The sequence below is a fragment of the Schistocerca serialis genome, chromosome 7 (assembly GCF_023864345.2).
Source record: "Schistocerca serialis cubense isolate TAMUIC-IGC-003099 chromosome 7, iqSchSeri2.2, whole genome shotgun sequence".
Lineage (NCBI taxonomy): Eukaryota > Metazoa > Arthropoda > Insecta > Orthoptera > Acrididae > Schistocerca > Schistocerca serialis.
This window is the reverse complement of record NC_064644.1, coordinates 275,658,871-275,675,097: the sequence shown is the minus strand read 5'-3', so window position 1 is coordinate 275,675,097 and position 16,227 is coordinate 275,658,871. Positions and strand designations below refer to the sequence as shown.

The window sequence follows — 16,227 nt, the reverse complement described above, 5'->3', positions numbered from 1 at the left end:
CTCGTAAGTCGCCGATGTGGCATCACCTAAAAAGGACTTGCACTACAGCTGCCGAACTCCCCCGAATGGGGCCTCCCGGCCAACAGTGCCATCCGATCATTTCATTTCATCACAAAAGGTCAGTTGTAGGGAAGGTGAATGGCTGACTGCTATTAATTGAGAGAGTTGTGGGAAAGTGCAGCACACATTTATAGGAGACCGCATACAGAATGCATGTGTGACACACACTCAAGTACTACTTGAATGTTTGAGATCACCACCAGGTCATATTAAGGGGAGACATTAAGACAATCTAGAAGCATGCAATTAGATTAGTTACCAGTTGGTTTGTTCAATATGAGAATGGTACCTAAATGTTCCATGATTAGATGGGGATCTTTGGAGGGCTGAAGATGACATTTTCACAAAATGTTATTGAGAAAGTGGAGGGAACCAGCATTTGCAACAGGTAGCATGCAGAGACATACAGGCAGTAATGTTTTCCTCTGCTGTACACTGCACAGTGACTTTCAGAGTATGTATGTGGATGTAGAAGTCAGTGGAGGAAATGGTTTCATTTCCCAGCAATGACACTTCAAGGATATGTGATAGTGATGTGAGTGATGTCAGCAGAGTATTTCCTTTGTCTACATAGAAATTGTACACAAATGGATACAGCTCAGTGTTTGGAGTAAGCGGTGTTCATTGGTAAGAGACCACACAGAAAAATTATGTTTTGACATTTTAATAAGACAATTATTGCCAACCGAAGGTAAATGAAATGCAGCAATTCAAGCTGTACCAATCATCTTGATTAATAAAAAAGTAATTTTATATTTACCTGACAGGATCAGTCAGTGCAGGAGGTGACCTGTAATTTTGTATTGCAGTCTGCAGTCTTCTTTTGAAAACCAATTTATTTGCCAAGATCACTATGTAAACCCGACTACTGAATTACTAGTTTCGGCAGTATATACAAAAAGAAAATATGTTGACGTTGCAGGCTTACAATCAAAAAATAAATGTAGGAGGGTATACACAGCAGCTCAGTAGAAAAAATTGCTTATCCATTAAACCAGGCAGTGGTGGCTACATCAGCAATGCTAACAGTACCCTGTCACATGTTGACTATACACAATACTGTAAAATAACAAATCTCATAAAATTCTGCACTTATAGACAGATGCAATCCAAAGTGAGCATATAATAAAGAATACCTCTAATAAGTAAAAATCTTTAAAAATATACCATATAAAGAGTTGAGGCATTACAATGTCATGCCAGACGCATGGCACATCTTGGCGCTTTGTGGTGTAAAGCCAAGTTGGTTGCAACAGAGTAACTGACGACTGGATTTGGAGTATAACGAAAGCTGGTGCTGTTTGACATTGGAACTAACGGAAAAATGTAACATCAAAGTAGTATATACACCACGTAATTATCAATGACAAAGTTTGATGTAAAGAGAGAAAAAAAGGGGAAAAAATAAAAGGCATATTTATATGTAATTTGGTACATATTTGTACAAAAAAATGTTTTATACATGAATTGCATTTTATATTACTACCCTACATTGTGTGGGGGCTTGTTTTCCAATTTCCAATTACATGATTGTTAACTGTCATCCTTCACTTCCAGCGAAACAAAGCTAATACTAGTACATATGTTGTATGGTATGAACTTGTTAATGTTATATCATCATTATGTCACAGATTATCCAATTTTATCTGATGGTGTAGGCAGCCTTCCATGACAGTCAACAGCATGCTGTTTTCCTTTCTTTAAATACTATTTGTATAAACTTTGCTGTTATGATTATGTGGTGTGTACTACTTTGATGTTACTTTTCTTCTGTTAATTTCAGCATTTAACAAAAATGTGAGCACATTACATTAGTTGTAATTGATGTCAAGCAGTGCAGACTGCCGTCTGATTACACCTCTCAGCACTAGCTTCTGTTATACTCCAAATCCAGTTGTCAGTGTCTCTATTGCAACCATCGTGACGTTGTACCACAAAGTACCGGATGTGCCATGCATCTGTCTTGTTGTGCTCAAAGTTGTACATACTTTATGTAGAGCACCTGGTATTTCATTGTAATGCTTCAATTCTTCATATGGTTATGTTTTTAAACATTTTTACTTGTTGGAGGTATTCTTTATTATTTGTTGACTTTGGACTGCATCTGTCCATAGGGGCAGAATTTTATGAGATTTGTTATTTTACAGCATACTGTATAGTCATCATGTGACAGAGTAGTATTAGCATTGTTGGTGTAGCCATCACTGTATGGTTTTATGGGTATATAATTTTTGCCATTGAGCTGTTGTGTATGCCCTACTACATTTATTTTTTGACTGAAAGACTGTAACTCGACATATTTTCTTTTTATAGACCTGAGGATGGGAATACACATTTCAAAAACAAATAATCCAGTAACTGTATTTACCTAGCAATCTTGGCAAATAAATTGGTTTTCAAAAGAAGAGACAATACAATTTTGTGCCTGTTATGTCAGAAATGTAAATTAGAGGAATGTATTTTAATATGGTAGCATACCAGATTAAATTGAACAGTAATTTGTGCCTCCCAGAGCAGTAATTTGTGCCTCGCAGATAATGGACGTTACACAGATACAGGTAAGATGCAGTTACTTAACATAGGTATTTATGCAGGTAGCTGAAGATGTTGCCGACACTAAGACAGAAAAAGGAAAGATAATCTCAAATGGAGACAGACAGCTATCAAACAGAAGGCTAGTGATTCAAACAAAATATGAACTTGATAAAATACACTGAATTAAACAAAACTATTTGTTAATGTATTCAGTAAGAGGTAGATCGCACAATAAAAAAAGAAGACAGTATCTTATGCTGGGTTGATACCATATTTCATCTGTTAAGATGGTGTAACACCTCATTCTTACTTGTGCAGAGGCATTCATCCTCTTCGCTTTTGTGGGCATTGGAGCTGTTTTCTAATATCCAGGGAAGGGAGTGTTGCCCAGCCGTGGAATTGATGGCCTAATCTTTCCGTAATCTTTCTAATTGGGTTTTGGCCTGGGATGACTACACTGGTAAAGGATTACGAGTAGTACCTTTGCCTCAGTGGCAGTTGTTTTCTAGCCCCTGTTGGAAATGAACTTTATAAAAAGTTTGGGCAAGAACCTATACTTTTCCAAGGAATGCTGTCAGTGAGAGCAGGAACTGGGCAATGGTTATGCCTGCATTCTGCTTCTGAGGTTGATTGTGTGAAAGGCATTGATGTTTAATTTCGTAGAGTGGCTGGAAGCTCATGAAATCGTCGGCCATCAGCCCTTGCGTCTAGAGGAGGCAAGTAATGGACATAGTGGGGAGGATATGATGCTTTAAGTGTGCAGAGGACGCCAAGTTGGAAGTGAATGATTCTTAGTGACCAATGAATTTGTACCACCAGTACAGAAAGCTTTCAAGACTTTGTAAATGCGTTGCTGCCTGCAGTGTAGAATTCTGAATTTTCTGGTTTACACCGCATTTGTTGCTGTTTAATGATCAAGCATCTGCTTTGTAGGAAGAGACTTCATAGCAGTCTGTGGAGCCATTTCATACATGGACTGGGAATCAGTGAACAAGATGTGGGTGACAAGGTCTGTTTGAAGCCAATAAATTTCATTTGTTCCATGGAAATTTAAAGTGTGAAATTTTTGTAAGTCTCTTTCCTTTTTTGACTTTCAAGTGTCATCCTGTTTTCTTCTGAAGTTTATTGATGGGAGGCAGTTTAATTACTGTTTGCAGTGTATGTTTTCCAATTTATTAGTTGGATCTGGGATCTTTCTTAAAGTAGTGCGTCTGTTACAAGGCATTTATTAGTGGTGTAAGATTTGTGACAGTTTTAACACTGTCTCAAAGATTGCATCAAGACACATGACTCTTATTTAGACCGATTTAGCAGTGTAGCAGTGGTTCAGGGTATTCATTAGTGATGTTAGATTAGTGACAGTTTTAATCCTGTCTCAAGTGTTGAAACAAGGAAGGCAACCTGACAGTGCAGAGGATTATTCTGGATCAAGCAATAACGAGTAATCTGTAGAGCAGTTAGTTGTGTAACTAGCCTCACATGCTGCATATTGCTGAGTGTGCATGAATTCTGGCTGCAGTCATGAGTGGGACTTCGTGTGACACCACCAAAGGTCTGAATAAAAGACAGAAGGAAAGTTTCAGTGATACATATTTCAGATACAATATCAAATTATCTGTATAAAGTCTTTTGAGGTACACAAAAAGGACAGCTGCCTGGTGATGTCATAGTAGAAATGGTTATAGCTGAAGGGTAAGAAGTGCAAGAAAAATTTTAAAATTATTTGCAGAACACCTGAGGAAGAAGATAATACCCTAGATACCTATAATTATTCTACTTCATGAGAAAGGAGAAAGATAACATATGAAAAGCTTTTAGTATATCTATACATCTTCTCTACATAGTTTATCATATATTCATTAAAATTATTACCATAGCATAGAAAAAAGTTGCATTTTAACTAGATAAAAGAATCAGTTGGCTTTAGAAGTGAATACAGATTAACAAATCATTTGCAACTCAGTCAAAAAATTACGGAATGGAGCAATGAGTATGTTCAAACATTTTATCTGTAAGATATCTTTTGAGTCAGTTTTGATTAAATATCTATTAACAGCTCTAAAGATAAGAGGCGCTGATCCAGCATCTCTGTGCATACAGAACAAAATAATTATATGTCAGTGCTACAGATTCCATTAGACTTAATCAGGATAGTGAGAAATTTTGAATTGAAAAATGATTTAGGCAAGGAAATTCCATACCACTAAAAATATTATCTGCAAACCTAGCTGAAATTTACAATTCTTTGTAAGATAAGGCAGTACAAATCCACCATGAAATCGTAGAACCAGTGGATGAGTTTTATAATTATAGGAGTACAAGACAGCAGCTGGACATATGGCAAAAGAACTAAACAAATGATTTGTGCTTTTATGGTCTGTTCTTCTTTACCAGAAAAGACAGTGACAATAATAATGAAATATTGGATATCTGGCTTTTTTCGCAGTGTCCAGAGCTTGCCAAAAATGACATTTTTCAATAGGTTCCAGTACCACTACAGAGGCATCTGCACGTAAGACCATAATGTCAGCCAAAGAAGACTGTGTTCCATAAGTGATTGTGCTGAATGTAAAAAAAAAGGAAAATACATCCAACTGACAGGAACATGCATTGCAAGAATAACTATCAGTGACAGTTCATTGTGTTAGCAGAATGTAGTTTGATTTTAGTCCATTAAATTTCGGGCATCCAGCCGCGCAAATAAAATTCTAAAAACATTGATTTGTGTGGCTGCATGCCCAAAATTTAATGGACTATTCATTTCGCCGCAAGAAGTTGAAAATGCATATAGTCTGAGGTTATTCTTGGATGGGATTTCTTGCAGGTATCACAATCATTCATAGACTGTGAAGGATCAGAGCTACAGACTGACGAAGCTCTTGCTACAAACATGCATAACAGTGTTTGCTCTGAGCAGTTGTTTGCTGTTGAAAATGATGTTGGCTTAACACCATCAGGGAGACGAGCTTCAGTTGTCGATTGAAATGCTCATGGAAACTTTGAAGCTTGATGTTGAATGCAAGAAGCTACTGAGGTTCACAAAAGAAATCTGCATGCCAGTGAGAATTGTAAACATTGTAGGTGGTCAAGGAGAACTATGAATCACTAACTGTCACGAGCAACCGCAACTCATCCCTCAAGTTACGTGCCTAGGGACAGATGAATCAGTCCAGGAAGGGGAGCTTAGTCATCAGCTTAGAATCATGCTCCGCTGCCATGACAAACGGTGCAGGGTACAAAGCTGGTATTGAGCTCCCAATAAGATTTGGACTGACCAAGAAACAGCGTATGTGAGTGAAAGCTATTCTGTGTCGTTTTCGGATGCTTTAAGGATGTGAAGTGGAGAGAAGAAGGCGCAAGCAGCCCATGATGAAATACTGTATAATCATGAGATTGTCTATCAATTAGCCAGTGCTCATATAGCATGTTGCTGGCTGAATGACATATAATGTGGGAGGAGATGGAGATGCTGCTGCAGTATGACATCATTGAACCTTTAGAGAGTTCTTGGTCCTCTACTCTGGCCCTTGTAAAGAAGAAAGATGGCACATGGCATTTCTGCATCGACTACTGATGACTGAATAAAGTCAGAAAGAAAGATTTCTGTCCATGCCGCACATTGATGACATTGTAGACTGCTTGTAAGAAGCAGAATATTTGGGACATGCAGACAGGCTACTGCCGACATGAGGTTGACAAGGCTGACTGGGAAAGGACTGCCTTCATAACTCGTGATGGCCTCTTTGAATTCAAAGTTATTCTGTTTGGACTGTGCAACACTCTAGCCACTTTCAAATGTATGATGGGCAACCTGCTTCTACACCTTCTGGGTAATATTGTCATTTTTTTAAGATGTGTGGAGAACATCTAAGCCACCTGACAACCCTGTTGAAGTGTGTTCAGACTGCAGATGTCCATCTGAATCGCAAAAAGTGCCCCTTCAATGCCCACAAAATTAAAGTCTTGAGGCATCTAGTGAATGGTGATGAGGGTCTGTCCCAATCCAGCAAAAATACGAGGGTTATTCCAAAAGTAAGGTCCGATTCGCCGTAACTATTGAAATTTGGCGCCAATGACAAAACACGCATGCGCGCCGACTCCCGGCAAGCCTTGCGCGTCAAACGCCGCCATTCGCTTTGTTACTGTTGCTGAGTGTAGTTCACAGTGTCACTTTACAATGTTTAAGACAATTGATCAGCCCGCCGATTGTGAAGTAAGGGCAGTGATACGGTTTTTGTCTGCAAGAAACAATTCAGCGGCGGAAATCCATCGGCAGATTACTGAAGTGTACGGTCCTAACATAATGAGCGACAGTAAAGTGCGCAAGTGGGTGCGAGCTTTTAATGAAGGACGGGATAATGTGCACGATGAACCACGGTGTGGCCGACCATCAGTGATTTCAGACGATTTGGTCAATGCGGTTGACAAAAAAATTCGTGAAGATCGCCGATTCACTATTACAGACGTAGACATGCATTTTCCGAATGTGAGTAGAACAACTTTGTACAGAATTGTGTCTGAACATTTGAAGTTTCACAAATTGTGTGCCCATTGGGTTCCCAGGCTGCTTACTGAGCCCCAACGAATGAAAAGAATGGCTTTTGCTCTTGATTTTTTGGAGCGATATCATAAGGAAGGTGACAGTCTTTTAGACAATGTTGTCACAGGGGATGAGACATGGGTTTCTCACATCACTCCAGAGTCTAAACGTCAGTCAATGCAATGGCGTCACACGTCATCGCCAGTCAAGGTCAAGGCAAAGCAGACAATCTCAGCACGTAAGGTTATGGCGACTGTGTTCTGGGATAGACGTGGAGTATTGTTAGTCGACTTTATGGAGAGAGGAACAACGATTAATAAAGCCGCCTACTGTGCTACCCTGACTAAACTTCGACGTGCAATCCAGAATAAGCGACGTGGTCTTTTGTCGTCTGGAATCTTGTTGTTGCATGACAATGCCAGACCCCACACTGCAAATGAAACGCAAGCTCTGATCAAGAAATTTGGATGGGAACAGATGGACCATCCTCCTTACAGTCCGGACCTGGCGCCAAGTGATTTCCACCTGTTCCGTTACTTAAAGGAGTTTCTCGGCGGCAAGCGCTTCGACACAGATGATGAAGTGAAAGAAGCAGTTAAGGACTGGTTATCGTCACAGGCGGCCGATTTCTATAACATGGGCATTCAAAAGCTTGTTGAACGATGTGACAAATGTTTAAATAAGTATGGAAGTTATGTAGAAAAATAGATAAAGATGTAAGGAATGTAAATAAAACAATTGTTTTGAAAAAACATTTTAGTTTTGATTTTTTTTTATAACCGGACCTTACTTTTGGAATAACCCTCGTAAAAGCACTCACAGATTTTGTGACTCCTTGCCACATTCACGACCTGAGAAGTTTTCTCAGAACGTGCTCGTACTGCTGGAGGTTTATTGAGGACGTTTGTACCAAGAAATGACCCTTGCAATAAGGGAGACCAAATTTTCCTGGAGTGAGGTGCAGAACGATCTTTCATTGTCCTTAAGGAAGTGCTAACATCTTAAGCAATTATAGGAGAGGTGCAGTTCTAATGCAAATTCAGGAGGATGCTGAAAAGGAGATAGTTTATGCTTCCATGGTGCTATCCATGTCCAAAATGAACTAGTCTGCATCCAAGAAAGAGTAATTTGCAGTTGTGTTGGTGATCAGCACATTATGGCTGTATTTATTTGGCAAACCAGTCACCATTGTGATGGACCTCTGTTTTCTATGCTGGCTAGTTACAGTCTGAGGTATCTATCAGGCCAGATGGACACAGAGGCTTCAGGAGTACAATGTCATAGTGGGGTGCAAAAGTAGATGCAAGCACAGGGATGCTGACTTCCTTTCAAGGAATCCTTTGGCAGAACACAGCAATGTTGATGAAATCTCAGTTATCACTGCATTAAATGACATTGCTACTGGACACAGGGAAGATCCAGCACTGCTGAAAACCATAGAAGCCTCTGAGAAGAAGGAACTGACCAAAGGAGAATTCCAATTAGTAAATGAATCATCGCATAAGAGCGACTGTGATACAGTGAGATGGGAACATTGCTCTTTATCCCAGCTTGTCTATGACTTACTATCTGAAGTATTTACATGATGCTCCAACATCTGGTCACTGGGGTTTGTGAAGCCTCTGGCCAGAATCAGGTGAAGGTATCACTGGCCAGATCTCTACTTTTCCGTTAGACACTCTGTGAGCCACTGTAATGAATGCAAATGATGGAAGCACATGCTACAGCTACTGCTGAGGCACCTAGCATCTACCCTGCTGGCAAGAGTGCCATTCCACTGAATTGGAATCAACCTCGTGAGGAGGCTCCTTAAATCGACAAACGGGAATTAATGGCTAATAGTCTGCATTGACTGCCTCCCCTACTATTCTGCCACCAGAGCTGTGCCAACTGCTGAATCTCCATACTGCAAAAACATCATTTTAAAGAACAAAGCACCCTATGTGACGATCTCTGATCATAGAAAAGTTTTCTAGTCGAGGCTAGTATCAGAAGTAATTTCACACCATGATGTCCCCACACAATAGCTGTTTATCATCCACAGAAGAATTGCCTCATAGAACACTGTAATAAGGCCTTGGCAGACAGTTTCTCAGTGTATGTTAATGTTGAACAGGCAGACTGATACACACCACTGACAGTCACAATATTCACATACAGCACAGCAAAGCAAGGCACTACAGACTTCACACCTTTGTTTGAATTCAACAGTTGTGAGGTTGAAGCGACATCAACCGGATGATACTCAGAATGACTATGTGAAATACCTCATCATCAGGACTGAAGAAACAAGGAGGTGGCTTATATGCGGACCCTGGACATCTAAGAGAAAGACTGAGAGTGCTATAATACCAGGCATCTGTCAGAGAGATACAACCTGGGAGACATGGTACGGATTTTTACACCTGCGGAGAAAGTGGAACAGCTGTAAAAGTTATTAAAGCACTTCTTTGGGCCATATTGTATCCTTTGTCACTTGTTGGACTAACATATGAAGTCGAGATCATGACCCTTTAGAAAGAAGACAAAAAGGACGAGATGTTGTCTGTGTCCTCCATGTTATGAAGACCTATTGTTGTCCAGAGGCAATTTGATTATGGGAGGTTAAGGAAACTGAAGACCCACTTGACAAGCACAAAGCTTTGATGAGAGAGGCTACCTTTGATGCTCATCATGGCGAAGAGGATACAACACAACCAGAATGCAAAATCCGCCAGTGTGGATCACAGTTTTCTCCAGGAGAAGTATTTTGCAATGCCGCGAGCCGTGGTGCATGCAGTGTGGCACAGTGCTAGTGTCTCTGGCTGGTGTACCTGTGAGTCACCAGTTCAAACCCAACCACTAGTAATTATTTTTATTTAATGTTTATCATTTCTGGAAGGTTCTTGAATTGTCTTGTGTTGTATGCTTGTATATTCTAGAATATTTGACTTTTGTATAAACAGCTGCAATCTTCATCCCGGTTGTCAGTTCTGTTTTCGCTGTATGTTGGTGTTTGTTTTAATGCGCTTTCAGTGCCAAGTACTGCATTTCCATATGACCCTGATTTTGGATTTGTGCTTGAGTGCGGTTACGATGTGACAATATACCTTTGTAATATCAAGTAATTCTTTTGAAAATAAAAACTGTATAGTCCTAAGTGTAAGTTGAAATACACCCAGAGTTTCTATCTTCGTTCGTGTAGAAGAGGCAGTGTTGTGAAATTGGGTGAATCTTTTTGAAATGCCCTGTAGTGTCTTTAAACTTCTTCTTTGAATATTTGTTGAGTGTAGTGCTGTTTTCATGTTTAGTGAATAGTCCTGTGTTGATGATCTCAAAAGTCAATTAATTCTGTAACTACAAAGTATATTCTCACATTAAATTTATTCAAATTATAACTATCTTCTGAAATTGATAGAACTCTTTTCTGCTTCAGCATCTCTTTTATTTCCATTTATTTTTTGGCATGGCTTGTTTTGAGTGTGCTGCAATCTTCGGTTATTATTACTTTAATGTTTATAGTACACACTCCTTTCAAGTGTAATGTTTCTGCCATCTGTCCTGATTGTATTTGTGTCATGAAACTTTTCAATGTTGTATTTGTTTTAGATTGGGACCAAAAACTGTGTTGACATATTGTACTGATGGTGTGTTGTTGCGCACATTGATGGGCACGGATTCAACACTAGCCACAGTAACACACATTTTAGTTGATGAGGTCCATGAACGGAGCCGTTTCACAGACTTTCTACTCATTGTTCTTCGTGATGCTCTGTGCAAGTTTCGCTCTCTTCGTCTTATACTTATGTCAGCCACCCTTGATACACAAATATTCACCAAATACTTCAACAATTGCCCAATTGTTACAGGTTAGTAAATTCTATCAAGAATTGCCAAATAAAAAGTGCTATTTTCAAATATATTACTTGCTAAATTAAGAATAAAACACTTAGTATTAACAATATAAGGAAAATCAAACAATGGAAAATCCAGGATGGAATAATAACAATATTAGGAAAATGATAGATTGCTGCTCACCATATAATGGAAATGATGAGTTGCGGACTCAACATTTCCACTACATGGTGAGTAACAATTTATCCTTTTCATAATATTGTCAATATAAAGAAAAGGTAGATTGCTAACTCACCTTAAAGATGACATGTGGAATTGCAGATAGGCACAACAAAAAGACACTTACACATTAGCTTTCGGCCAAAGCCTTCTTCAGAAAAGAAAACATACACAATTTGTTCTCATAAGGAAGCACACCTCACATCCATATGACTGACATATCGGGCAGTTCGGACCAGAACACAATTGGCACGTAGAACGGAAGCAGCAGCTGCTGCTGCTTCTATTGTGACAGTTGCATTCCAGTCTGAAGTGCCAGAGATGGTGGTCATGTGGACATGAGGTGTGCTTGCTTGTGTGAATGAATACGTGTGTGTGTGTGTGTGTGTGTGTGTGTGTGTGTGTGTGTGTGTATGTGTTTCCTTTTTTGAAAAGCCTTTTTCCGAAAGATAATGTTTACACATTATTTTCATTGTGCCTGTATGTGACTCAACTTACCATCTTTTCAGTGAGCAGCAATCTATCTTTTTTTTATATTGTTGATATTCCACATTAGTAATAGTGTATTATTGCTTATATCTTTTCATAAACCCAGTAAGCCTGAAAAAAATTATCTTTTTGTTATGTCATAACCAAGTGGTATATAAATGAATAATTTGTGACCTTTCCTTTTTTGAGAGGCACACATTGATAGCTTAATCTACATTTTTGCTGTAAACTACCATAGTGTGTGTGCCAGAGGACATATAGTGGATGGTACAAAATTTCTCACATCACCTCTTTCCTCCATTTTTAAGTTGTGCCTAGTCATATCATGCTCTTGACATTATTTACCAAAAATAAAAACAATCCTATTTTTCACTATCTCAGTTTTGATGCACTTTTAATTCAGTAACTGTTAAAATTTAATTCTGGATACTTCACTAAGTAAATGCTATATCCAGCAGCCTGATTGTAAAGAAACACCTTTCAGAATTGAAATATGAAGTGTCACATTATGATAAAAAGTGATTCAGCACTATCAGAAATCTGTCTTTCTGTCATAATTGCCACAAAATTACTTCCTACAACTTTTACAATATGTTGTTATACAGCACTTTAGAAAAACTGCACGAGCACGTAAATGAGCTCTAAGGAAGATAACCATTTTCAGCAAAAGACGATGCCTGAAAAACTGTAACATTTTTATAACTGGAAAGAAAATGTCTTCCCTTGAAAACTTGCATTCATATTAGGTTAGAAACAGCGAACTGAATAACTGTTACTACTCACCTTATGAAGTATTGGGTGGTTGATGGCATCATAAACAAGACTGAAAATGTTGCTAAACCTTTCAGATGATGTGTTTTTTCAGAGGTGACTAGTAAGGAACACATATACACATATAGTTTCACCTGCTGAGGTTTCTTGGTGACCAAAAGTTCATTTTCATATTTTGTTCTTTTCCTAGAATTATTAGCCCTGCTTTCTTGAAATAATTCATATCTTCCATTGCTCCTCACCTCCCTGGAAAGTTAATTGAATTGATGTTGAAATTATGTCTTTAAATATGCAGAGTTTTCAAAATATTTTAGTAAAGTTATTTATGGCATGAACTGTAAGAAAATGAGCTGACTCAACTAACTTTGATGTTATTCAGCACAAAAATGTCGCTATGCATCAGAGTTATTTCTTGATGGAGCCAACTTCTCACAAACACCATCTCCAGACTCTCCATACTGTTGGCAAACTATCTTCCAAAAACTTGACTCCTACAAAAGTCACAGTTCTATCCAATGGCTTCGAGTTTTGTTTCACACACAGATTTAAGTGTGATATACTTGAAAAGCAGTGGATCTCTTTCACTCATTTCCTATTTTATCTGACATTATCCCCATTCAGTCATCCTGCTGCTGAAGAAGTTGAACACCACAATATCAGTTCTCTTACTAGCTGCTTTGATACCTATGCAATTTAGTGGATCCTCCCACAGAATCAACTCCCAACTCCTTTGACCTATGCAGATAAATTGTCCGTATAAACCCTCTTCCCCGATGTTTAACTGAATGAGAAAGTACTGTAGTTCTTCAACTTTGTGTATGTTGAATAAAAGGACTTCCGTTCAGGCTGTTAAAGTCCTTCATTGAACAGCCAAGGCCAGTTTTGCATTCCTAAAATGCATTATCAGATGATCTGTACTCTGGAGGAATAACATATTTATTCCTCAGAATATTCAATTTAAAAGAAAAAATTAAAAATTAATCATTGTGATCACATAAGGCCACTAAGAATAGCATACTTACATGATCTTTTAAATCATTGTAGTATACAGGAAAAAAAATTATAGGCAAGTCCCAACGTTCATAATCAAAGCAATGAAAGCAAGTAACTCACTGTAAAGCAGTGATCGAAGTCCAAATGACTGCGCCCCAAAAGCAACCTATAAAAACAGGGGTCATCTCACCAACTAAGGAAACCAGAATAAATTGGAAAAACCATAGATGCTGTAAGAACATCTGAATAAACAGTCAGATAAACATAGCCTGGCTTTAAGTAGGAGCCGGAAAGAAAGAAGCAAGGTTGTAGACATACCTTATCTGTAGATCCCTCAGGGAAGTAACATGGCATCAAACTGAATTAAACTGGCTGAATGCTAATATGAGACGATGCAGGAAATGGCTCATGCACAAAGTTACAGAAGGGACAAATTGTGTGTACCAACAGGAAGGATGGAAAGTGGGCAAAAATTGTTACTAAGCTAATACTCCAACAAGCAAGGGGATAAATACACTGAAATCCAAAGGTGGTATGTAAAAAATGTGCTTCTAGGATCAATAAACTACTTATTTAAACAATCAAAATTACCCGAAAGGTTTCTGTGGCATAAGTCCATCTGTGCATTCAGTGTTTCATCCGTAAATGTTTGCAGTGGGTGATATATTTCCAGTTCTTCCAAAATATTCAGTGTATTGCCCTTGTTTTCTTGATGCAGTATTTGAAGATTAGAGGGTAGATGCATGATTGAATGTCCAGTCTCCTGTACATGGTATTTAAGGCTCTTTAGGAGCCTGGGTTGGTATTATGCTCCTTAAAGCATATCTCAAAGTTTCTACTGGTTTGACGTATGTAACTTGAAACTGAAAATATCACATGTTATTCAGTGAGTTCCAGGGGATTTATAACTTTATAATCTCGACTTTTCCCTGTGTGTGAGCCTCTAGCTTTATTTCCAGCAATGGAGGAGGCCAGAACTATATTTTTAGAACTTAAATGTTTGCCAATCCTTCTGCAAACGTTATCATATTCTATGATAAACCTTGTTATTACGGACTTATTGCATTTGGGGGCAAGGGTAATGGAACACTCAGGCAATCTCCAGGCCCAGAAAGATCAGGATTCCCATTATTGCTCTGTGAAACATTCCTATTAATTTTAGTGACAAAATCTGCCCCCTCGTCTAATGTAGAGTGCCTAGGAAACCTGCTTTCTTGGATTTCTAGACAACGATTCAAGCAAATCGAATTAATAGATTTTTATTAGAATGAGATAAGGGACAGTACTTAACTTTGAGAAATTCACACTGGGATGCCGAAAGCAAAGGGCGACATGAAACATAAGCAGTCTCTTCAGTATATACAACTCCAATAATACTGTTCATAAGTCACTGCTGTAGAACTCTTGGGCCATCTAGACTTCGACTGGAGCCACGAACAGGTGGCGCGGTGCTTATTATTCTCTTCTCCTAGGTGCCTGTGCTGTCTTGGTATCATCCTAGAGAGGAGTCCATCAGCATACTATTGGCTGTCGTCGTCTCACAGCCCTGTCTGCTATAACATTCCTGGCTGACATGCCGGTGCTTAATGTTATGCCAGAAGAAACTGAATTACGATGAACTCACACTCGTAGGATTATGGAGACAGTGGGTCACTATGCAGTCTTGGTATTAACAAAAACAAAACAAAAAACTTTCGAAAGCCAAGATCACATAAATATTTGTATTTTTTCTTATTTTCAACAACTTGTTTTGACAGACTTTGCTGTCATCTTCAGATCTTCAAAATTTTTCTTACAAACTGTGCTCATTGTGCCTTGGAACTTCATGTCAATTTTCCGCAACAAGAGAAAATTCAATCACTCTCCAGTCCATGAGAACTGTCATCTCGTATTGTATTGCTTGATTTGAAGAACTATGAACTACCAGATCAAAAGTTGTAGGTTTTCGATCAATATCCTAACTGATAGTGTTCTCTCGAAGTGTAATAGACGTATTTAAGAAAGGCGTAGTTCCATTAACGCTCTGTTTAATGGTAAACTGGATGTTATCGTTCAAGCTATATGGCTGACTTTTTATTCAACAAGCAGTATTCTGGCTATGGTTGCCCTCATTTTAAAGGACTTTCTTCAAATTCTTGAACTTTAAGTAAAGTGTTGTGAAAGTGACAGTTACTATCTGGAGCACATGTTTCATTCAAATAGTTTGGTCTTCGGACCAACATTACACATTATGTTATTTTGTAAACCCAGTGAGGTACGGTCATTGTTGTATCAAGCACATATACTCCACTTGATGGTGATAAGAAGCTAACAATTTGATTGGGTGATGAAACATATAGACCTGTATTTATGTTATGTCAGGGACCTTTTAAGTCCAGATTCTGAATTCAGACTCCCCCCCCCTCAAAAAAAGTGTAAATATAACAGAAAGGAAGTTATTAGTAAGCCTTCTAATTTAGCCTGTCCTCCTAACACATCCACTCTTTTTGTGGTTGTGAACAACATGGACACAGGTATTCCTATGGATCAGGTACAGGATATAATTATAAGGACCTTAGAAGGCACAGTGCAAGCCCTTTCCTCCCACTCCCAGAAGAAATATATCATGTTTTACAGCTGTTGAAGTTGGCGTTAAGTTTCATTTATTTTAAATTTGTAGTGTGTGTGCGTCTGTGCCAAGACAGGGGTTAGCCATGGGTTTCTCCACTTTCCTACTGTTTGACAAACCTGTTCATAACGAATTTCGAGCACTGTACCATGGAGGATCTAACTATATACTCCGACAA

General features: G+C 38.6%; 1 protein-coding gene across 2 annotated transcripts in view; it reads left to right on the top strand.

The window, feature by feature from the left end:
* The window catches only part of LOC126412117 (3'-5' RNA helicase YTHDC2-like), a 345,826-nt gene that overhangs the window by 71,805 nt on the left and 257,794 nt on the right, over positions 1-16,227 (top strand). For both annotated transcript variants that reach the window (XM_050081554.1, XM_050081552.1), the window contains exon 6: positions 10,724-10,983. In XM_050081554.1, the coding sequence (XP_049937511.1) occupies positions 10,724-10,983 (260 nt within the window). The remainder of the gene's footprint in view (positions 1-10,723; positions 10,984-16,227) is intronic.